At 43.1% G+C, this 24,421-nt stretch overlaps 1 protein-coding gene across 1 annotated transcript; it reads right to left on the reverse strand.

Annotated features, from left to right (window-relative positions):
• Nucleotides 1-5,669: 5,669 nt before the first annotated feature.
• On the reverse strand, nt 5,670-18,271 carry LOC147895846 (selenium-binding protein 3-like). The gene is made up of 7 exons (XM_087382361.1): nt 18,100-18,271; nt 17,824-18,019; nt 10,566-10,793; nt 6,908-7,139; nt 6,690-6,797; nt 6,320-6,592; nt 5,670-6,156 (listed from the first exon to the last, which is right to left on the reverse strand). The coding sequence occupies exons 1-7, from the start codon at nt 18,206-18,208 to the stop codon at nt 5,875-5,877; spliced, it is 1,428 nt and encodes a 475-aa protein (XP_087238487.1). The 5' UTR covers nt 18,209-18,271; the 3' UTR covers nt 5,670-5,874.
• Between the last annotated feature and the right edge of the window lie 6,150 nt (nt 18,272-24,421).

A 24,421-nucleotide genomic window follows, 5' to 3' on the forward strand; every position in this document is an offset into this window, starting at 1 on the left:
CATATCTTTGTCCAAGAGTCTATAGTCGTTGATATATGAACAACAACAAATCCCATAGGCATGAGCCATGGTCAAGTCGGTCTATCACATCTATATATGCATCAATAAATGGAGTTTCTTGTCAAGTATTGTGTTGTTTCTATTTGAGTTGTTGAGTTCTCTCAAGACGATAACCTAAACTGCCATTTTATGTGTGGTTTCATTATTTTATGTGCCCTCTAAATTTATTGCATACATATAGAGAGATTCCCTCATGGCTTGATCATTCCCTAAGTTAGGTTTATTGGCTTGTGATACTCCCTCATGGGGGGGATCCTCTCGACTAAGGTTCAAGAGTGCTTTGGATTGAAGGTACATAATTGGTGATTGTGAGTTGGTATCTCCACTCCAATTGGTCCATGCAAACGTTGCGGTTGATTGGACTTTAGATTGAAGTGGCTCTCTGCATGGAGAACACGTGGTTGTTCATCACGAGGGCTTGGAGACAACAAGAGGACTTTCATATTAGTCGAGAAGCATTGGTTTTTCTCTTCTCTTCCAAGCCGTGACGCCTGCATATTCATCAACAGCTATATCTAATTGAGCTCTCATGAGAATCGACCTCTGCATCTTCTTTTGAAGTCTTTAAAGAAGCTTCTCCTTGGAGTCACATATTGTCGTGTCAGATCTTTGTCCAAGAGTCTATAGTCGTTGATGTATGAATAGCAACAAATTCCATAGGCATGAGTTGTGGTCAAGTAGGTCTGCCACGTCTTCATATGCGTCAATAAAAGGAGTTTCTATTGAAGTTGCTAAGGTCTCAGAAGAAGATAGCCTATACTGTCATTTTATGTGTTGATTTGTTGCACACACAAAGAGATTGCCAACAGTCTTGTGCTACTCGTTGCTTTACATGTTGATGGCTTCAAATGCTGTCAACTATCTTCCATGTTCAAAATAAAAACATGAAGCCTTCGCTATGGCAGACCTTGGTGCTTCGCATAAACTACTTGCATGAAGCCTTCGCTATGGCAAACCTTGGGAATTACATGGCTGCACAAGTCCGCTACATTTAGGAATTACTAGATAGGTCCCATGCACCCATGAGCTTGATTCTCTACAATTATCACACCTTCATACCCAATTTCACCTCATCACGGAATGTTTTACCAATGCAAATACGGACATGGAAGTGTTTCCCACAACCCCAATGATGAACCACTCAAACTACAAATCACAACTGAGGCCTTAATTTTGGGCAGAGTCATTTGCAACCTACTAAAGGACTCATCATTTGATTGTTATGTGGGTAACAGAAAACGATGACCACAATGAACCATGTTTCCTTGAGAGGCAACAACTCAGAGTGTCATAATTGAAACCAACCACCTTTTCAACTAAGGATGGGTAGGTATTTGTCAAGCTATTAATAGATTCCTTTGGCTTCCGAAATTGATGCAGGTAATCACCAATCCCATTAGCAACAAAATTGTGACACTAAAGGGAACCTCTAGAAAAAATATGGAGTCTTCACAAAATCATTATGTGTCAGGTATAATCAAATACAGCAGAGTTAGAAGGAAAAAGGAGGATGTAGGAACAAGAATGGAGAAGGATTGTGAACACAAGAGAACAAGAAGTGAACACAAGTGAACTCCAACTGAAATGTTCAACCTAATGAAGTACAAGTAATCCAAGTACTATCACACAAAATAGACTAGTCCTAGTCTATCCTACACCACCATATCATTGTATATATCTACAAATCCCCCCTCAATGTTATGGCTGAAGTACTCTGGAAAAGTACCATGGTTGCACAAATACATCTAAATGTGGATATAGCAACCTATGGGAGTACAAAGAAAAACAATGTCATTTTACAACCCCCCTTGACATTGTTTGAATGTCTCTTATTCCCAAGCCATGTCGATGACGTGTGAAGAGAGACGTTGACAGACTTTTCGTGAAGATATCCGCCACATTGTCCTCAGTGGAACAATATATCAATGAAGCCGTCTTGAATATAATCCCGCACATAATGATAGTGATTTTCAATGTGTTTCATGCGAGCATGAAAGACAAGATTATGGCCAGTGGCGATGCAACTCTAGCTGTCACAAAAGATGGGAGATGCCTCACCATCCTGAGCATGATGCAAATCATGCAGTAGCTTCAATAACCACATATATTCCATAGTGGTTGCGTTTGCCGTTTATATTCAGGTTCGTTGGAGGAGAGAGACGCGGCTTTGCTTCTTACTAATAACTTGAAGTGGCCTTGCAATCATCAATGCCCCTTGACCAATCTGAGTTTGAAAAACCACTCAGCAATACATCACCATCTGAAGCATAATGCAGTCCATACATATCTAAGAACCCTTTTTGCTGCGTTCCAAAGCATGACTGTGGGACACTGCATGAACTGACTGGGTAACCCTATGGCATAGGCAATGTCTAGTCTAGTGGAACATAAGTAGATAAGACTACCCACCAGCTGCCTGTAGAGTGAGCCATCAAACTTTTCAGCCTCATCATGCTACTCAGCTTGATTCCCTTTTCTAATGGAGTGGCCATAGGTTTACAATTATGCAAGAGGCCCTTGGAGTACTTTGTTTGTGACATGCCAATCCTCAATGCCAAGACAATAGTGAAGTAACCCCAGATCTGTCATATCAAATGTCTGACATAAGATAGACTTCACTGCTGCAATTTTCTGCAAGTTACTGCCAGTGAGTATATTGTCATCCACATCTAGCACAAGAATGACCAATCTGTGTTTTCTTGCAAAACATAGAGATTGGGCTCTATATGTGTATTCACGAAGCCCTGGGACAGCAAAAACTGATGTATCTTGTGTATTCACAAAGCCTTGGGACAACAAAAAATGAGATATCTTGTGATACCATGCATGAGGTGCTTGCTTGAGCCCATATAATATCTTTTTCAGCTTGCATACCTTGTGCTCTTGTCCCTCTACCACAAAACCTTGGGGCTATTGCACATAGACCTCTTTGAGATCCCCATTCAGAAGGAAGTCTTGACATCCATCTGAAAGACTGGCCAACCATAATGTGAGTGTAGCTAAGGAAATGACACAACGAATGGTAGTCATTTTGGCTACCAGAGCAAAGGTCTCCTCATAGTCAATTCATTCTTAATGAGCATACCCCTTGGCAACAAGATAGGCCTTGTGTTTCTTAACAGTACCATTTGCATGATACTTGACTTTGTAGATCCATTTGGTGTCACCACATTCTTGCCTATGGGAGGATCTACAAAATCCCATGTACCATTTTTCTCAATAGATTTTGGGTAGTAATTGCTTGCTCCCCCTGACTAGAGGAACATGTAGCACTAGAAGTCCTTGTTTTTTCTTGTAAGTGCAAGCCAACTAACTCATCAAAAGTGAGTGGAGCAGCCCTGAGCATAATGGTCAATGAGGTAACAAATATGCCATATGAATGAGCCATGCTGTTGAGGGTGATAGAGACCAATTTCTTGTCTTCTGTGTCCTCATCAATAGTTGCGAGCCAGTAATCTTAGCAATGTGCTCTAAAATAGTTTGACCTTCCAGCATGGACAAGTCATTGAGCTTATTGTTCAAAGCAATGCTTCTTGCCTCATTCTTGACATTCCAAATACTTTTCAGCTTGTCCCAAGCATTCTTTGCATGCATGCACGACTTAATGACTTGTTGTGCATCTTCACTCATAATGCAATCAAAGACAAAGCTTGGGCATCCCTGCGATCAAACCTCTTCTAATCCTCTGTGGCAGCAACCTGGGTAGTGGCAGTAGAACCCTGGGTGGTAGTGGAAGATGCACTCGTGCTAGGTGTACCAGCTCTAGTCTCATCCATAAGCCTTTGCCAACCAAAATATTCTTGAGTGTAAATGAACACAAAGCATGGTTGGGTCCATCCAACTTATCTGCCTCACTCGTGATACCAAAATTCCCATTGAGAGACATGATTGCAAGCTCAATAATAAAGGCAAATGTACTTGCAAATAAAATGCAACTGAAAGGCAACTAGCTGCTATGCAATCACTGCAATGGCGTACACTAATAGTGGCTGCTCTGAAATAGCAGAGAATCTGTCCCAAAAATATCTGCTCAAAGCACAATCCCTTCCGGGATACAAATTGCGATCAAGAAATATATTTCTGCCCCTAAAATATCATGAATCACAGCTAAACAATGGCTCAAAATGCAATGCCAAACATTGGCTCAAATTGCAATGTACTTGTGCCCCAAAATCAGCTTAAATCCCAGCCAAACACTGGCCCAATTTCTTGCTCAATAGGCATCCAAAAGTGCATACACCTTCAGCCAACACTTGGCTTCAAAATGCAAACTACCTGACCAATAATTTGAGCTGGATATGCATCCCCAAAACTGTCCCAAATGCACACACTCAAACTCTCCAAATGCACTTGTACTCCAAGTACTCCGAGGACACTAGTGCAAGGCAACTGAATGCACGGGCTGCAAGTACAACCTAGAAGAGGCTCGAAATGAGCGAAGGCAAGGACCAATGCCAGAGCAAGAGCTTCACCGGGCGAACTGTATGGCAAAAGTGTATGGCTGGTCTGTACACTTGTACGGATTGATGGCGAGCTGATTGTACAGGCAGCTGCAGGTGTATGGGCTGTACGGAAACAGTCCGTACAGTTGTACGGACTGGTACAGCTAACTCCGGATGCTGATGGCGGTTGTATGGCGAGCTGATGGCGGGCTTTTGATTTTGTACAGTCATACGGACTATACAGACTGGATGTACAACGGGTGCAGCAGGTATGGGAGCTCGAGCTGATGCAGGAGAACAGCACACGGGCTGTAGTGAGCTGGGGAGCTGAGCTCTCAAGCTCTCACGAACTGTGGGTGAGCAAAGGAGTAGGCAGCCAGCAATGAAACTTTCTTCTCTACGATAGAAGTGCGACGGGAGCACGCGGGAAGGAAGTGGGCTGGATCGACTAGCTCTAATACCACATGTAGGAACAAGAATGGAGAAGGATTGTGAACACAAGAGAACAAGAACTGAACGAGTGAACTCCAACTGAAATGTTCAACCTAATGAAGTACAAGTACTTGGTATATATAGTCCAAGTATTAACACACAAAATAGACTAAGTCCTAGTCTATCCTACGCCACCATATCATTGTATATCTCTACAGAGGAGAGGGTGGGGGACGGCCCCTAGGGGGGTGATCTTTCCATATGTTCTCCTTGGTAGCTTTCAACTTCCACTCCAACACCAGCCCACTAAAGCTGCACTCTGTGGCTCACCCTGCTTGTTAGTAGCAAACCAACAGAATATTATCAATCACTGTACCACATGTAGTAAACAATGAGCATGACATAACATGTTCAAGTAAGCCCAATAGCAGCACATCAATTCATCTCTCCAAAATTGACTTCATATCACTCATGAAATCAATTCATCCTAATTTTGAAACCAAAGAAAGAGAGAAAAAGATTACCAACCATAAATCAATAAAACATATGATAACTGCGTTAGAGAATACATGTTGTATGGCACCCATAGTATACTTCAAGATAATATTCAGCTCTTATACCCCATCATTTCTTACTTTGTACAACAATAAGATAGTGCCACTTGAAATTGTCAAGTGACAAACCAGTGTGAAAAGAGCCTATTACATGTAATCTAAACATACTTAGGTTTTCTCAACCGCCTGGATACTTGATTGTACATCCTGTATTTACAAAGGACACCTGAAATTGTGTGCAGAATCATATGTGAATGGCTCAACATAAAGATGGCAAGGAAAATATGCATAGCAAGGAGAGTCAGACAAGGGAGCGCATCACAAAGGGGATAGAGATAAAAATACACTATGCTAAAGGTTTTTAAAAAGCATCTGACGTCATGAATCTAAATCCAAATATCTGATGTGCAGTCACCACCTGGATAGCGCACCTCATGTGCAAGTGCTGGCCCTTCTGGCTCATTCCCAAAATCGACAAGAAAGTTTTCATTAATTGACAAGCCTCCTTTCTCTGTGTCACACTCGATCTGCAACAGATGGGATCCCTGTTCAATCAACTCAGGGTAGAATTGCTTATCCCAGGTACTGAAGAGTGAGTTTGTGGCATATAGGCGTTTTCCATCAAGACTAAGTTGTATCATTTGGGGCCCACCTCGCAATGACTTTCCCTGTGATGACACCAGCAGCCAGGTAAATAAAACAGGACAATCAAAGAGACCCTGACTTGTACCAAGTAACAATAATAAAAGAGGGATTCAGCCATATTATTAATGAGAAAACCTACTTTCCATTCCATTTTTTAACAATTACTTTTATAAAATAAGGAATTACCTTTACTTTGGGAAGGCTAGTCTGTGACAGCTCTCCATTTTCCTGCACTCTGAAAACTTTGCTGCCCTTGTAAAACACTCCCCCAACCCACAATTGACCAGTTAACACTGGCTTTTCAGGGTCTTCAATGTTATATTGGCGAATATCTCCATGAAGCCAATTTACAAAGTAAAGAAATCGGTCATCTAAGGAGATGACACAGTCCGTGATGAGGCCTGGCATTTCAGGTAGAACCCAGTTTTTGACTTTCATAGATGGGACAGTTATGGCAACCTGCACAATTATGCTTCGTATCTTAGTAACTTATTCCAGGTTTCTATAAAGTTGAACAGTATACTATCCATACCCTGCATGAAAACAGGGACTGTACCTCGTGATCCCACGTTTCATCATCCTTTTTAAAAAATCGGACCATGGTGCTGCTCAGTGAACATGCCACAAATCCAACTGCCTTGTCCGGATTGTGTAGAAACCTCACCTGTTCAAAGCCTGTGTCAGCTATTCATTGGACATACCTATTGCCTACTTTCTTACTTTTTTTGCAAATTAGGTTGAATTTAATTGTACTGAAATTAGAAAATCACTTACCTCTAATGGAATTAAGCCCGTATTTCCAAGGTCTAAGGTCTGCTTCAAAGTGCCATCAGGCCAGTCGTATACAAAAAGATGGCGTCCATAGAGGCCATCTGCAACATGTTGAGGGTTGAACCCTTTGGTGAAAGCAGAAGGGGCTCCCCATGAAGAGCTTATCATTGTCTTGTGACGTGGCTGATACCAGAAGTCATAGCCGAAGAAAGGACTATGTCCTGGTTTCTCCCACCTGTAAGAAATTATATTTAAAAACTTTAAGGCAAGTGCAGCAACTTAGCATGGGGATGGTTACGAGGAGCCTTTGCAAATAAAAGGATGCAATCTAGTCTCTTTCAACATTTATAAACCCCTGCAAATTACAAACTTAACAAAATATTCATCCTATTGTAATGCAGTCATAATCTGTCCTAAAAGTATATGTATTAGTTGGCATACAATGATGCACTAATGCCATTTTTTAAGTAAAGAGAGCGAGAGAGAGAGAGAAAGAGAGATTCTATCAATGTGCACAGGAGACCAAAGGTCTATGGGACAAGAAAAAAACCATCCAATACAACAGCTTAGGGAGGGCACATGGCAGCTCCCTAGGAGTGCATAAAGCAACTCCAATTATTTAGAGTAACTAAATTCTATCCTAACCTATATATAATTGGCCATACAGCATTTTAAGACTGATAGTCGTTTGGTTTTGATTTGCATTCCTTCATGAGCACTATTCCTCCTCGCTACACTGCCCACTTTCCATCCTTCCTGGCAGTCTTAACTTTGGCCAACTACATCGCTTTATCCTCAGCTATCCATAGCTTAGTTCCTTTCAGCTTGTAGGATTGTCGTAGGATCTTGAGTCTTAGATCTCGCGAGTTAAATGTAATAACAGCATGGCCTTTAAGATGACTAATACGGACTGCTGAAGCTTCACCATCATCCTCAGAGTTATCGGGCTTGTCATCCTCATCTGCTGTCCAGTCAATGTTAGGCATTGCTGCTTTAACAAGTGCTAAAGTATCACTGAATGAATCCTCCTCATTGTACCATCCATTTGGGAGTCCCTCAATTCTGATTTTTAATGCCTTATCCTGTCTGATTTCATGTTCCGGAGACAATTCAATAAGACATTGGTGCATTTAAACTTGAAAATGTCAAAGCTTGATAACCGAGGCAAGAATCACACTAATGAAATGCAACATGTGTCATCTTGTCAGGTGTAAACAACGTGTATGCAGATTTTCTGCTGCCAATAGAAGTAGTCACAACACATGCATGCATTGGGCAGTGTAGCTGGTAAACCTATGCATTTTACAATCATTGTCACATAAATAATAGATAGATACATGTAAAAGACGAGAGCATAGCCTGCACAACATGAGAGGTAAAGGGGGGGAGGGGAACATAAAATAATCTGATACCAAATAGCCAAGTATTACACAATAAAAAGCACAACCACGTAGAAGATTATCTCAAAGAAACTGAGCAGGGCATCTCCTTTAGAATCTATTAAGAAGACATACTTCATATTTGTGAAATGACTGCGTAGCCATGCTTCAATATGATTATCAACAAGAGACATTAAATGTGATGAGAGAAGTGTTGAAGCAGACTAGAAAAGGAAAGAGTGGCAGAACTTGTGCAATTGGGCCTTGGTAGCATGTATGCGTATTTGTGACAATGGGTGTCCGCATATATGCCAGCGCCTGCATTAGGTATGCATGAATGTTGGTGTGGACAAGAGGCATTGCCCTTATCTACACTTGCCATCAGTCACACCGACTTTATATGTGGCATTTTGTCTCAATCATAGCAACAAAAGGCATCTGTCTCAATCTAGCAACAAAAGGCATCTGTCTCAACCCTAGCAGCAAAAGGGCCCTTGTACCGATCTTGAACCTCCGCCAAGAATGTGACAAAAGAAGTTTCAACCCCTGTTGCTGGGATTGAGATATGGAGGAAGCAAGAAAGCCAACCTCTCTAACAGCAACTGATTTCAGACCATTTGCAATGGAAATATGATTTTACCACAAAAAAGACAGAGGACATAATTAAGATGCACAGTGTAATTGGCAACACACAGAAAATGCTTTGCACCTATGCAATGATCCAAGATGCGGAGCGGCTCCTTGTTGGAATGATTGAGGAATCAAGACTGATTGGGAAGGACTCAATACTTCTCAACAACTTGGTGTACAAGTAGAGAGAATTAGAGGAGGCAACCTCTGTTCTAGACAAGGAAAATAGGGAACAATGCCGGAAAGACTTGGAAAAACACTTGTGCATGGATCTAGGTGTCCCTCAAGGTTGTTCGACAGGTATAGATAGCTCAATAAAGTCGACAGAGGTCTAGGTAGTCAGTGGCACACCAGGTAGTGGAGTTGCCCAAGGGATTTCCTCGACCTGTCACCAATGCATAGCTGCCTCTAGGTGTCATCTTAGGTGGACAACCAGATCTAGGGCTGCCAGGATGCAGCCACAAGAAGCAACTAAAGCAAGATCAGATGTGTAGACAACCACATGACCAGCAACAGCAAGGTGGAGCTGCCATACGTAAGCCATGAAGCCAGATACCTACACATCAGTAACAACTGTATGGGCTGGCAAAATCGGGCGTACAATCACCCATACAGCCACATGGCCAGCAGCTACGGCAGAAATAGGCAGTCCACCCCTGCAGATCCATTGCCCCTGCCTGCCCTTGAGTCAGCCAGCAGACTAAGGACGAAGGCCATGCCTATGACAAAGGATCACTCCCCTCATTCAAGTACCACCTCAATAGCCAGCCTTTAGCAGTAGTCTCTAGCACCTAGCAACCAAACCTACGAGCAAGAGCAATAAGCCCTTCAGCATACAGCCACAGCCAACCATCCTCGGACTCATTACGAGAAGAGAATTTCAAGAGCCTCTACTTCATCTGGTCACCCATTACTCTACCTCTACGAGGCATCCCTAAGGGATTTCTTCCAAGTTGTATTCAGAAATATGGGCTTGGCTCATGCCTAAGGCAAAGCAACAAAGAAATACTTTCTACAAGAAGGAACGAGGAGGGGGAGGGACCAACTCCGTATTCAATGCTTCTGGTCTTAAGCAAGCATGTATGTCATATACAGGCCTCTTCCGTAAGAAGGATCGATTACATCACACATAGGGATCAGACATGCCAGCAGAAGGTCTTATTGAAGGGGTAATAAGTTAAATCTGTGTCCTCTCTCCCCTTTTCCTCCCTGCCCCCTCTTCCTCTCCGAACCAGTAATGTTGGATCCCACATGTTTGTTGTGATGAAGACATGAAATTCACTTCATTTCATAGATCCTATTGTGTCTCTCTCTCTCTCCCGATGGGACCTTAGTCAGGCTCACTACTCATCACCGACATCCCGACATATGAGCTTTCCTTCAGTTCATGCTGTCCCTAGTTTCACTATATTAATAGTCCGTTGGAGGTGTGACACCTCTGATTCCCCCCATGGAGGTGTACTCTCTCTTTGGTCTCATAGGATTTTGTGGCCTTCTATAGATGTTCATAAATCTCTCTCTCTCTCTCTCTCATACACACACACACACACACACACAGAGAATAAAAAAAAGCAACTAGCAATGCACATATAAGAGCAAAAGAAACTGTGAGTATAAGAAATTTCATAAACTTGTAAAGTTAACTGACCGACCTTCCTTGCACATTGAATGCTGAATCAAGGAGGAGAAATCCAGCACCCTCAGCATTGCCATCTTTATCACCAAGGCAGGAGATTAAAATTGTCCCATTATCTAAGCAATGCGAAGTGTGAGGGTACGCCATGCCTGTCTTTGTTATTATTTGCTCAGGCTCTATAACTTTGTGCAGGAAAGGTGACCTTGGATTTTGAGCAGTATCAACAACATAAACTCTAGTCGAGCTGCACAATCAACAAGAAAGCGAAACAATAAATGCCAGCACCCAGATTCATTTTATTTCAATCACCAGTAAGTACTGCAGCATCGAAGCATTATTCCATGCATTCACATAAACTTTTACCTATCCCTACCAACAAAGAAAAGAAGGGAAATTGATCAAAGTCCATGGCATAATGCTCTGACCAGCATATATATTAGAGATAAAAGACTTGCATGTCTCCATATAAACGCAAACAGACGTCCAAACGCATAAGTGCACAAATGCAAAGATATCTACATGTAGAGACGCAATCCCAAGATGAAAAATCAGTTTTGACAAATGTTAGCAAGGAGAGATTAGTATGTAAAGAAACCCGTTCAACAATCAGTAGAAATACTTATAATCCTCTTAAAAATGCGAATGTATCTGAAAGGACTCATAAAACTGACAACAGTGAAGATTTAAGGCATAACTTTATGAGCTGAAATAAATACTTCAAGATTTTTCTGCCACACTCTCCTGCCCCCGGGGGAGAAAAAGAAGAGGACAGATGTACTTGTTTGACTGCCCACCCAAGGCAGCTTGTACCTTCACAAAGCATGTGAATCATAAATGAATGGTATTAATCCGCACATCCTTCATCTCTTACGCATGTGACCATGTATAGAATTAGCAAAAAGGGCCTCGGACTAACGACCAAAGACTAGCCAACGAGGATGTGTTGAAGATCATTGCCCCAGATGGCCCCACATAAGCCCCCATATGAGGAGGACAAGGTGGCAAGTGATGAAACAATTCGGATCTGGGCTTCACATTGAAGCCAGAATAACGGAGGTTAAAGCCAGAATTGGCTCCGGATGTGACCAGGATCGGGATTTGGATGGAAACCTTACTGGGTTCTAGATATGAAACTTGGACTATGTTTCGGGTTAGGTAATCTTGGACTGGGCTCCGGAAGCCATGAGTCTCGGGTTGGACTCCAATGGCAAGTAACACTACAGGATTCTCAGAATGGGTGCTGGGAGGGCAGGATTCCCAGGTGGGACACAGATGATAGGGAGTCTGGCTAACACATTAATTCAAGGGTTGACCTAACATGCTAGAGATCTGGAGATATTCTCCGTAACCACTGTTGGGGCAACTTCCAGGCAGCAATCACGGACTGATTTCAGAAGTCAAACAGGAACTACACCGTCGTGTCCATGATTGCGGGTAGGAGAGGTAGCTCGATGGTGAAGGACAGTCGACTTGATAAGGCAAGCGTATTGCTAGTTAGAAAAGATACATAGTTGTGCTAGCGACGACGGGGCTTACCAACATAGAGTAGTTGCAAGTCCACACCTTTCACATTATTGGTTCATCATGGTAGAATCACTTATGATATTATGTTTCTGAATTAGAATAGCAAGCTATATGACAACAATTTTAGAGATTGGAAATTCAAGATGGTGAAAATCTTCTAGCTAAGGAAATTGTTGGACAATATCACACAGATAGGGAAGAAACCTAAGCCTTGGGCAACATCTTCAATAACTCCACTCACTCTTAATCAAGTTCAAGAGAGAGCAAATAAACAATCAAATTAGGATGAGAAGACACAATTAGCATTGAATATAATCAATTTCAATGTTAAAGATCTCTCACAATTTCTGAGCCAAGGTGTTGAGCAACATGAGTGAGATTGAGGGAGCACACACATGGTTCTATAGGACATCTCTAAGGAGGCACACGGAATCACATGAAAAAAAAAACAGGAGGCTTGCTAGATTGCAATGCCCTCCACACACACATAAGAATAGACTCACGCACGCACATGCATGCATGCGCGCACACACACACATGTGAATTGCTGCTATCCAACACTAGCTACTAGAATGAAAGCATATGGCTAGAAATGCAGCAACTAAATTGCAAACACACAAATGAACCCCACATATAGCGAACCCTGACTGAGGAGGTGAGGAGGGAGAAGCTTTCTTATGGCTTCTCACAGAAGCTAGGGCTCCAGCCCTATCCTATCTGGCACACTGACACAAATGTGCCCAACCAGAATGCATCAAACACATTACATTCGAGTGAGTGAGATGGTGAGTGAATGTCTGTGTGACATGTGGCAAGCCACAAGATATAGACCAGTGGAATGGTGCCATGCGCAAACAACCTACTCATTCATGATGGATGTATGCTGGGGCTTGCCGCATCATGTGGGCCTCTAACCCTATCCATGACATAGCATCATGGATGTCCTAACCTAGGACCTAAGGTCTATCTACCACTCATTTTGACCTTTAACTAATCCTAACACAAAATTGCCCCAAATGGTAATTTACTGAACTAAATTCAAAGTCAAAGCATCGGTCTGCACAGTCCCGAACCTGGCTGCTCCCGCTGTCCCCCCTCCCAACATCTCCTCCTTCCCGCAGCCCCTTCCACCTCCTCCGCCATCGCTCCCCCTCGCCACCTCTTCCCTCTACCTCCTCCGCTACCTCTACGCCCCCCCCTCCCCGTCTCCCCTTGCCTACCCTCCCCACCTCCCCCCGCCTTGTCTCTCCACGCTGTCCCCCCCCCCCGCCTCCCCTCTCCACTTCCCCGCTCCCCCTCCTCCTCCCCTCCCCGCTGTTTCTTCCGCCTCCCCCGCTGCCCCTCCCCACCGCCTTCCGCCGCCTCTACCACCTCCCCCCTCCACCTTCTCCGCCTCCTTCTCTCCTCCCCCCCCCCCCCCGCTGGCCTCTTTCTCCCACCTCCTCTTCGCCTCTTGCCCTCGCCTTCTCTCCCTCCTCGTCTTCTCCCCCCCCCCCCCCCTTCTCCACCTTCCGCCCTCCTTGCCTCCCTCCTTCCTCTTCCATCCTTACCCCCCTCACTCCGCCTCCCCCTCTGAAGTTTTTCTCCCATTTCTTCTTCCTCCTTGTAGGGGGAGCATTTGCGCTTGTTAAGGCGAAAGAAAACCTTGGTGGTGACCCTTGGTCTGGCCAAAGGAGCTCTATGGCAGCACCCTCGAATCCCACGACCGTTAATGTTCTTCTTTCCCCATCTGACAAGCAACAGGTACAGCAGGTAGTTCAGTCCCTCCAGGACAAGGCGCTTGTGGGCAGAATTGTGGGCCTCATGCCTACACGGAGACAAGCGCAAGAGTGGATCCAAGCGAGCTTGGCATTAGAAGGAGACCACATCCAGGAGGTCACCATATATGGACGAGGCGTTTTCCTCATCCAGCTGAGCTCCCCCGACATTGCCTTGACACTTGTGGAGCAGAGCCCCATCCTCCTCGGCCCACATCTTGTTTACCTCTTTCCTTGGTATCATGGGTTCACAGTGGAGGACATGGATAAGACACACCATGTTCCACGTTTCCTAGTTACACTTTGCTTCCCAGGGCTCCCCAAGGAGTATCGAGCCATCCTCCCTTCCATTGGTCGGACATTTGGCACAGTTCTCGAGTCCCCGCCAGAGTCGATCGCCTCAGTTTTAGCAGATGATGGAGTCCCCAGGATCAGACCGGTGGTTGAGAGCCCAGGGTCCCTCCCAGAGTTGATCCTTCTCGAGACCCTTGAAGGGGGCACACTTGGAGATTTCTGGGTTACCAAGCTAGTGTCTTTGGTGCAGACAGATGGGTCACCTCGCCAAAGATTTCCCCCGTGGCCTCCCTCGTGCACCTCCCCCCCCCCTCTCCGCAGAGTAGACAGAGTCAGCAGGCCTGGGCCCAGCGTCCTCTCAGGCAGGAGCAGTAGGAGTCTCAAACCCCTTGGGTTACCCCCTCAGAAGGGGACTGGACCCAAGTTAAAAAGAAAAAGAACCCAAGCAAGCAGGCCCGCAAGCGCCGCAGGCAGAGGGCCAATCACAGAGAGAGGGACAGGATTGACCGAGAGGCCCCGAAGGAGGAACAGCAGGATCCACCTCCTCCAGCAGCAAGGGCTACCGCCCATCCAGACGGTCCTCCAGCTTCGGAGGTTCAGCCTCCGATTCCACCCTTGCTACAGCATATAACATGAAGAGGGACAAGGGAATCTAGTGTAGCAATACATGAAATTGGTTCGAGATCAATGGGTTGCAATTCATCAAAGAACAGAGTCGACCCAAATTGTCAGGCTATGGGCATGCCTCCCCGAGCTACAAAGGTTTTGTGATGACCATGACTACAGGATAAAGATTGAGGGCACCATGTGTTTGCATTGTGCTCAAGAGACTAGTCGTGGCACCAATCAAGCAAGAGACAAGAGATGCCTTCAAAGATCAAGGCTCCCAATCTTGAATTTTCGTTGTGCATTTGAGGGTAGCTCAGGGTCTCAAAATATGACATGGTATCCGAATCTTTTGAATCACATGCCATGCGTTACCGACTCAAAGGAGGCTCAACTCAAGATGCTAGTTGGATGCCCATCCCCAAGCTTGGGGAAACCAGCAAGCTTGATGACTCCAACTATCATTTGTGGAAGATGAAGGTCCCATGTCTAGCAGATAACTACCAGAACAAAGTTGTGATTTGAACATATCAAGAATGCTGCCAGAGCCATGACCATTGTAGTAGATCCACGTGTGGTGCAGGTGGGTTGTGCAGGATGCAAAGGTGTTAGCCACTGTCATTGGAACTACTACAAACACCATCCTCTCTCACATCCAATTGGTTGAGATGTCAATGGAAGCATGAGAGATGCTCCAAGAGATGTTTCGAGGTTGAACAAAGTTGTGATTTGAACATATCAAGAATGCTGCCAGAGCCGTGACCATTGTAGTAGATCCGTGTGTGGTGCAGGTGGGTTGTGCAGGATGCAAAGGCGTTAGCCACTATCATTGGAACTACTACAAATACCATCCTCTCTCACATCCAATTGGTTGAGATGTCAATGGAAGCATGAGAGATGCTCCAAGAGATGTTTCAAGGTGAATAATGCAGCCCAGATCCTTGACCTCGAAAGGACGCTCTATCACATGAAGATAAACAAACGGACATCTAGTGCAGAAATACATCACCAAGGTCAAATGGTTTGAGATCAACTAGTTGCAATGCTTCATCTGGTGGCTGGAAACTTCGAGAGAACAAAGGGAACTGTAACAAGAGCTGGAATTGACATTGCAAGAGGGGTGAGGGGTTCTCTTTTTTTATTAACAAAGACCATATAGGTGGACATCGAAGAATTTATTAATTTTCCAACAGAAATACTGCATTACACAAGAATAGTTTCCCCTCTTCCTTTTGCGATGATATGATGCTCCTTGTTTCTATAAGTGAAAACAAGTGCCCTCTTGGGCATGATGAGATGTATGCCTTTCCTATGGAACCAAGGCATCCCAAAAACTAAATCGAACTGATCCAATGGTGAAATGAAAAGGTCCTCCTGACCCACATAATCTTGAATATGGATCCTAAGCTTGCCAATAAGAGGCGTCACTGATACTGACCGTCCTTTAAAAATCTGCCAGGCATCAAAAGATTGCCCTAATTACTCTGTCTTGATCCCTGGCTGCAAAGCTAGGTTGTGTGAGATGAAGTTATTGGATCGAACAAAATCAACATGTTCTGATTTCTTACTTTGCCCCATGAGATAAGTTCTCTAGCCTCTGGATTGGCCACTCTCCCTAGTACGTCAAGGACTCCTCCCACCAAAGTCTTTGATGGTTCTCTCACTTTTTCTATTTCTGTGAGTTCTTGGACCTTTCACGCAATCAACAGCCAACTACTCCGCTGTCCCGCATCCAAAACACTTTCCTTCCTTTCGAAAGGTCTCAATCTATTCTAGAGTGAACTTGGATTTTCCTTTGTAGGATTTTGGTTCACCCCTTGGCTTTTTGTGGCTGAGATTCTTTCTTTTAAAATTGTGGTGGCAAAGAGGACGCCTTTCTCATTCCTCCTAGTAAAAAAATCTTCTTTTTCTATACCCTTTTCTTTGCCTTCTCAAGAAACTGCTGATAGAAGGCTTTCTTGAATTCTATTCATGCCTTCGGAGCTTTTTGGCAAGTAATTGAGCACTCCACTAGGCGCTGGCCATGTCATGAGATGTAGACTTACCATCCCAAGCTTGGAGGATTCTTGAAACTTCTTGGTACCAAAAGCCACATCAAATTGGCGCTCATTAACCAATGCAAAGCAAAGCAAAAATGAAACTTGTTCTAGTTAAAACCAAAATCCACTTTCTTTGACAGAGTCAATGAAATTTCTCTTTATTTCTTACAAATTCGTGACAGTAGGCCCATATTGAGATAGTGAGAGGGGGGTTTGGAGATTAGTGCCCCACATGTGAGCCCAACATCCCCATCACCATCTCTTCACAGTCGAGAACTACTGAACATACCAACTGGGTCAAAACTGAGTGAAGCATTCAGTGTGTGCTATTACTGGTCAAAGTGGGTCATAGAGAAGTGCTTTGAAGATCATGCATCTGGTGCAACGCCCCCCCCCCCTGGCCCTCCAAAAAAAAAACATCCGCATGCCAATATTTTCAGAGCCAAGAAGGAACAAGCACAACAAAAGGGTGCCGCCCGGCAACCACACTCATCAGGGGTCCATGCAAGCATTCTCCTAAGGGCAGAGTAGATATACCAGTGAAAATGTATTAAGACCCGCCGCAAAACATTTCCCCGACCAATTCCCCAAGCCGGTGAAGGAAGAATAGTTGAGCAACCTTTCAGTACATGAAAACTGATCGACCAAAGGAGATGGCTTAATTCCGGTGGACATCACAAAGTCAATTTCGTGGTAAAGATGCCATGGATTTTGCTTCGCAACAACCGCCACGGTTTGATGACATGCGGCATAATCACACAGATCATGTTGCGCCAACGGACATTTCTTACGCTCTGTTGGTAATGGAGTGATGATAATGGAAGGTCTAGATGCTTTAATTGTAATCTATATGAACATATGAAAATGAATTTCATTTGGTCTTCTATGTATCTCAAGTATAAAACAAGTGAAGGGAAAAGAATCGATCCCGTCCCCATCGTTGAGATGCAGATTAGACGCACTAAAAAAATGACTCAACACTATAGTCATTCAGCTGGACTCATCATATAGTGTTTTTTATATGAAGGATGAAACGCTTGCTAAAAGTCCTTACACAAGCGAAGGAAGGATGAGGAATCGTCGATTTGCGGAAGCGTCGCCATGGCAGGAGCTGCATGCATTCCAACCTGTATGATGAAGCTCATCATCCAAGTACTGGGCAGGCAGTCTATGCACAACTTGAGAGTAAGTTGACGAGTTGGGATCGACATCCACGGTGGCCAAGTAGTCGGGCTTGCCTTTGCCAGTCCCTGCGCAGATGGGTGCAACGAATTGACGGAAAAAGTGACGGAGAAAACAGAGGCAAAGAGTGATGAAAGGAAGCATATACCGGAGTAAACAGCAGTGACATAGAGAAGATGTTCACGAGGACCAGCCATGGCAGCGAGGGGGGTAGCAAAACCAGGGCCGGATTGGAGGCAGCAAGAACCGTCGGCCATGATTGTCGACAGAATTGTTCAATTGGCGACAGAATTGCAAACTCACAATTCAAAGGTGACACAATTCACGACGATCTTATCCCCCCACCCCCCCCCAGGGGGGATGCACCTACACTCAACCAGGGGGGATGCACCTACACTCACCAAGGGGGGGATGCACCTCTAGGGACCCACCCCGGCTTTGGACCTGTGGGCACTGGGTCCATCGCTCTGGTAAAACAAGCCCAATGAGGCTTCCGTTGCACAATCTTTCTAATTACAAAGATCCGCCTCGAAAACCTCATTAGAGTCCATCGGTTTAGCTCTTGCGAATGTCGACCAGAACTGGGCATCGGGGGTCATTTGCCACCACCGACGGGGAGGAGTGTAAAAGAACCGTTTCGAATGTCGTGCAGAATTGGGTATTGGGGCTCATTTGCTACGTGGGAAGGAGTGTAAAGAAACATTTCTTACAGTTGCTATTACAAAAGCACATCAAACTACTTTAAAGAGCAAAAACAGTAAGAACAAGCTCATACTTGGCCAACCATGCACGCATGCAATTATAATTCACGAACAAGTATCAAATTTTTAAAGAAATCCGCCTCTTCTGAAAACTACACTAGTGCTAAATCCTTCACATGGAAAGGCATCCTAAGGACATTATGTAGTATGGATTCTTATGTAAATTCCAACCTTTTCTAAAGCCCTAATGACATGGTGGGAAAAGGGTTTTTATGAGAAAAACTAATTCCCCACGTTAAATATCATAAAGTTTGGTGAAAATGTGGATTGTATGTCATTTTCAACCCTCAAATGCTTCACAAAGTCTTTTTTCCCACAAAACTATTGACCTCAAAAGCTCACTAGTTTAGTGGAAAAAAAGGCAGAGGACCACATGTCACCTTAGAATTAACTTCCCATTTCCCATGAAACTATCACAATGTCACAAGGCCTTAACAATGCATGCAATATCTAGTGGTGGAAATACCAAATTGCAATGCGATATGTATAGTAAACTCTTGCTCCATGCAATGTCCTGTCAAAGTTTGAAAGCGTGTCACTTCTATGTACGCATGAGACAAGCAGATGGACATACATGAATGCCCTTATGTAGTATCCTCCTCTCTTTTTTGCTTGTAACCATTAGGTAAGTTATGTAAAAATATATATATTCTGTAAAGGTGCCTTTAAATGTTGAAGGAATTAACTCCTTGATAACATTGCCCAAGGCTAGACTACTTGTTAACGTTGCATTTAGGACATTGTGGAAATAAGGCCATCCTTATGTCCTTAATATGCGCAAGTTTCAATCTTTTCTAAGGAAGCATGGAATAGTGTAGTGGTCGCAACGTCACATTCTAGTGGGTCTTGAAGGCACCATAACAAGCATCACTTTCTTTACACCTTCACCACTTAGCAAGCATTGTGACCATCTTCTTGACATTAAGAGAAATCCTAAACAATAGTTTATGGCACGTGTCACTTTGGACCGTTAAAAACTAACAATGCTAGGACTTTGTACCACATATCTTAACCCTCAACACCTAACCACCCACATATATAGCATTTATGCCCTCTCTACCACATTCTTTGCAAATCCCTTTTCCCATATTCAATAAGCTTTGTTGCCACAAATTTGGATTGTAGATGTTGCTTGGGTATCTTGGCCCTTAATTAGGATGTAACTCACCATTCACAACTGTTTATGTTAAGGCCTAAAGCAACATCTCTAACAAGCTTATACCATGGGGACTTATCTCTTGCACATGATGCATTTTGGAAGTATCAATGATTAACAAAGAGAAGCTCACATAAAGAGAGATACAACAACAACATCTACAAAGCAACAAAAGAATCGAATGAAGTGCAATGTATTTCAGCCCTAATCCTTCCATCACATAATGCCATAAGGAGGAGAAATGACTTTTTACATCACATCAACTTGGACATCTATAACATTGGTGTGGCTAACTTCATAACTACTTGACCTAACTTCTTACCACACATTGTGCATGCAGGTATTTACACGTACACATACGTGTTGGATGCGGAGAGAGAGAGAGAGAGAGAGAGAGAGTCTTCACTACCGCATGTCTTATAATTGCTAATTAGAGTGTCAATGTGATAGCTAGCATGATTCACCTTCCAAACACCAATCATATGCATGTATGTGCATGCGTGTGTGCGCATGCATTCATGTGCACACATTTGTGCATGTGCCTTAGAGCATCTTTGATCCTCCACGTCTCTAATTGCTAGCTCTTAGATGAAGCCAACCCATCCCTTTCTTCTGCGCATGCATTCATGTGCACACATTTGCGCATGTGTCTTAGAGCATCTTTGATCCTCCACGTCTCTAATTGCTAGCTCTTGGATGAAGCCAAAACCCATCCCTTTCTTCTTTGTTAAATCACCAATGCGTTTCCAACAAGTGTAGCACTCTAGAAACTTGAATCCCTCATGACTAAATTATGGTCTTCTGATCTCATTTGGTAGGCATATTTCTAGAGTGTTTGGATATATTCCCACATTGATATCTTGATTTACATTTCCATAAAACATAAAGGAGTCATGGTTAGTCATCTTTTTCTATATGTGCAACTCTCGCTAGGTGCTAGCATGATGATGCAATCAAATGGAACTTGTAAGAGGAAATATAGTATACATGAACCATTCTTTGATTTACAATCAGATGGCTATAAAGGAAAAAAACCTCCAATTGTGACCTCTAGGACTTAATTGACCTTAAGAAAAAGATTGGCATGAAGAAAATTTTCCAATTGTGATAAGGCTTGTGTTCCAATCATAACGCACCTCAAAAAAGGCAATATCCAAAAAAGGTTCAATTGTTAGCTCAAGGGAAAGTTCCAATTGCGACCTCAACGAAAGTGTTCTTGTGATCCATCAAGAGAATTATTCAAAATTGTGACAAGACAAGAGACTTATCCACAATAGGCATTTTATAAAATAAGATAAACAAAAAGGAGTAAAAGTTTCAAAGGATATAATAAAAGCCAATGTACAATGTTAATCAATTGCACTTGAAATGTATGCCTATCAATAACTTTGTGTATAAAGGATTAAAAGGGAAAGTTAAACTTATAAGGATTAAAATGGAACCTAAGCTTTTGCCTCTAAACTTCAAAAAGAGGTTCTCCTATTACTTTTAGTAATAGGATTCTCTTGACTTCTTTTTGAAGTTTAGTGGCAAAACCTTAGGTTCCCTTTTATATGATCTCTTCCATTAGTCGGTCTGTAAAATATTTTTGATATTGCATTATTCTCTTCATTTGTTCACTACCGATAGTTCTTCTTTGATTTTCTGTAGATTGAACAATTGTAATCTCTTGAATCCTTGTAAGTGATTTTCTTCTATAGGTCCTTGTCTATGTGATATACATATAGTTTGTACTTTGGAGATGCTTGGTACTGTGGTAACCTGAAATGTTGAAACAGAGTGAAAATATTCTGTTGTATATACAGAATCATGCAAAGAAACTATATTTATTTTTGCCTCTGTCATGAGAAAATGAAGGAGCTTGAAGGTGGCACACAGCGTGACGAAGGAGGTGCGAGGAAATTGGTTAAATCTTTGTCAAAGGAAAACACAGAGACCAAGGAGCTGCGATGGAGCTGCGAGGGAGATTGGACGGAGAAGTGAATGCACACACTCAACTCACTTAGATAATGAAAGGTCTAGAGAACCATGTCATAAATCTACAATACTAAGTGCAGTAGAGCTGAGCATTGTGGGTAGAGGAGGTAGACAAATCCTGAATGAGAAAAAGGTACCAGCAAGTTTAGCAACCACATGGATCGCCATTGGGTAGTGTAAACTATCACTAGAAGAATGAAAAAGGAGAAGAATATAATTAGTGACAACTTGATTGCAAGGGAGGCCATCGTTCAGCACGCATAGTACTGAAGTGCATAGTCAACAACCCAAGTTCTCACTGAGCCAAATACTGGTAGAGATGCTACATGCGGTCGTTGGGAGCTAGGGAGAAGCAAAGTAGCACATACTGTGAGGCGAGCAAGGGAGGTGGATGGCGAGATGAGTAAGCCACAACTGGTGAGGAGAAGGGCATAGTTACAAGGGCATAAAGCAGGGGGATCGAGGTAAAGCAGCTAAGTTTTGTAAGCACAAGAAGTGAGTTGTGCATTTGAAGGGCGAACTAAGAGAAGAATCGAGCAAGTCGAGTAAGCCCAAAGTGAAGGAGACGAAAAGAAACGGGAGAAAGAGGCAAGGGGACTATAGCTGAAGGTGAGCCATATAAAGAAAAAATGAGTTGGTAGTTAGGTAAGAATTGGCAGTGCAATGCACTTGAGAACATGGGGCGGTGGTATTCAAGGTACTATAAGTGTTCTTGGTAGAGTTTTTAGGTGGTATAATTAAGACAAGGGGTTACAAGGGTAGGGTAGGGGAAGGTCTAGGGGAGTTTTGTAGAGGGACAATGAGGTTTAGGGGGGTATTAAAGGAGAAAATTCAGGGTTAGGGGGGAGTGGACCTTATCCAATCCAAAGTTTGTGTTCTAAGAAGGGGGGCACAATAATGCCAGAGAAATTTTAAAAAAAAGAGGAGGGGATACTAAAGTTTAAAAATAATTAACACTCCCCAAAATATAAGAGCAAAAAGAATAAAATGTAAAAAAATGCATAAGATACATATAATCTCTCAATAAGACCTTGGACATATAATCTATATCTTGAGGGATTCATGTCGACCAATGGGGGCATACAAAGTTTAGCATTCGCAAATCAACTTAGTCCTAGCTTACAAGCTAGGGGAGGACTATTAGATGGCTCTTAATAATCTCAAGGAGGGTGAAAGAATATTAAGCTCATAAATGAGAGTGGAAAAAGGGAGGGGGGCAATAACTTTAATTTGAAAGAATGTACTTAATCTAAAGCATTAGATTTAAAAACATTTATAAATAGGGTTAAGGGTAGGGGAATACTATAAAAATAAGGGGAGAACATTAATAAGAATAAAACTAAGGGGGAAGGGGGAGATCCTTAATAAAAAATGATATAAATACTCTAAAACTAAGGGAAAATAGGGGGGAAAGCTTTTTCAACAAAAAATATTTAGAAAAAATAAGAGGTTTTAGGGAGTAAGGTAGGGGGTTAGGGGTTTTAATAAGTGTATATCAGGGGGGAAGGGGAGCATAATACAAAAACAATAATAAAAGATTAGGGGGCAAAGGGGGGACAATAATAAGCATATATCGAGGGGGAGGGGAGTTCCTAGCATAATATTAAAACAATAATAAAAGATTAGGGGGCAAGGGGGGGACAATGATACAAGAGAATATGTTCTCCATAAAATATCTCAGACATCATTGTTGTCTCCTACCAGGTAGGGGCCCAATAGTGTGGTCCCCCACAGATGCTAGAAGTGGAGGAGTGTCTATTTATGTTTGTTAGGCAGTTACCTCAGATATGTTTGATTAGGGTGAACTCATCATTGGGTGGGATGGGACTTGAATTGGGTGATGATAGGATTGAGATCTTGAATGTGTATGCCTCGGCTTGTAGATAGCAATGCCATACCTTTTGGAGAAGGCTAACTGATACTCCTAGGTTGTTGGGATGATTTCAACAACATAAAGTTTGGGGAGGACAAGCAAGATGGAGTTCCTTTTTCAAGGATGCTAATGCTAGTAGAGAGGAGCACGTGGCAGAATTTCAATCTTTGTGATCATTGGTCATTATTTGCGGAGAGAGGTGGAGGTCTCCCATTTTTTAGGAAAGTTTGCATTTCCCCTTTGGGCAGCAAAGGCACAATGGACTACTAGGGTGCCTTTACAGGTTTTATGTGGGGGATTAGGTGATGCATAAAGGGGAGCCATGGGTATTTTGGCAAGCATGATGATGTCATGTCACTCTTCAATGATACCTCACCAAAGCATCCCTAGCATGGAATTCCATAAGGCAGTTCCCTATTCCTGATGCTTTACTCTAAATGAAGGAGTTTTAATAGGCAATGTTGGAGATTTGGCACAACAACAAATGAAGATCCCCCTTAGAGGAGGATGGGCTACCTAGGTTGTAGATGCCATTCGAAGAAGTAGTGAGAGATTAATTACCAAGATCTTCCTAGGTAACACTCCTTGTTGTGCAAGAGAACAAGAGAGCTCTTGGATGAGACCTGCTTTGTAGACTGACTTAGAGAATAGGATCCAGCTTTGTAGTGGCTAGTAGAATGGTATGAGAGCATGAGGCTGGACC

The sequence above is a fragment of the Dipteris shenzhenensis genome, chromosome 12 (assembly GCF_047967505.1).
Source record: "Dipteris shenzhenensis isolate YYH24624 ecotype China chromosome 12, Dip_SZ_1.0, whole genome shotgun sequence".
Lineage (NCBI taxonomy): Eukaryota > Viridiplantae > Streptophyta > Polypodiopsida > Gleicheniales > Dipteridaceae > Dipteris > Dipteris shenzhenensis.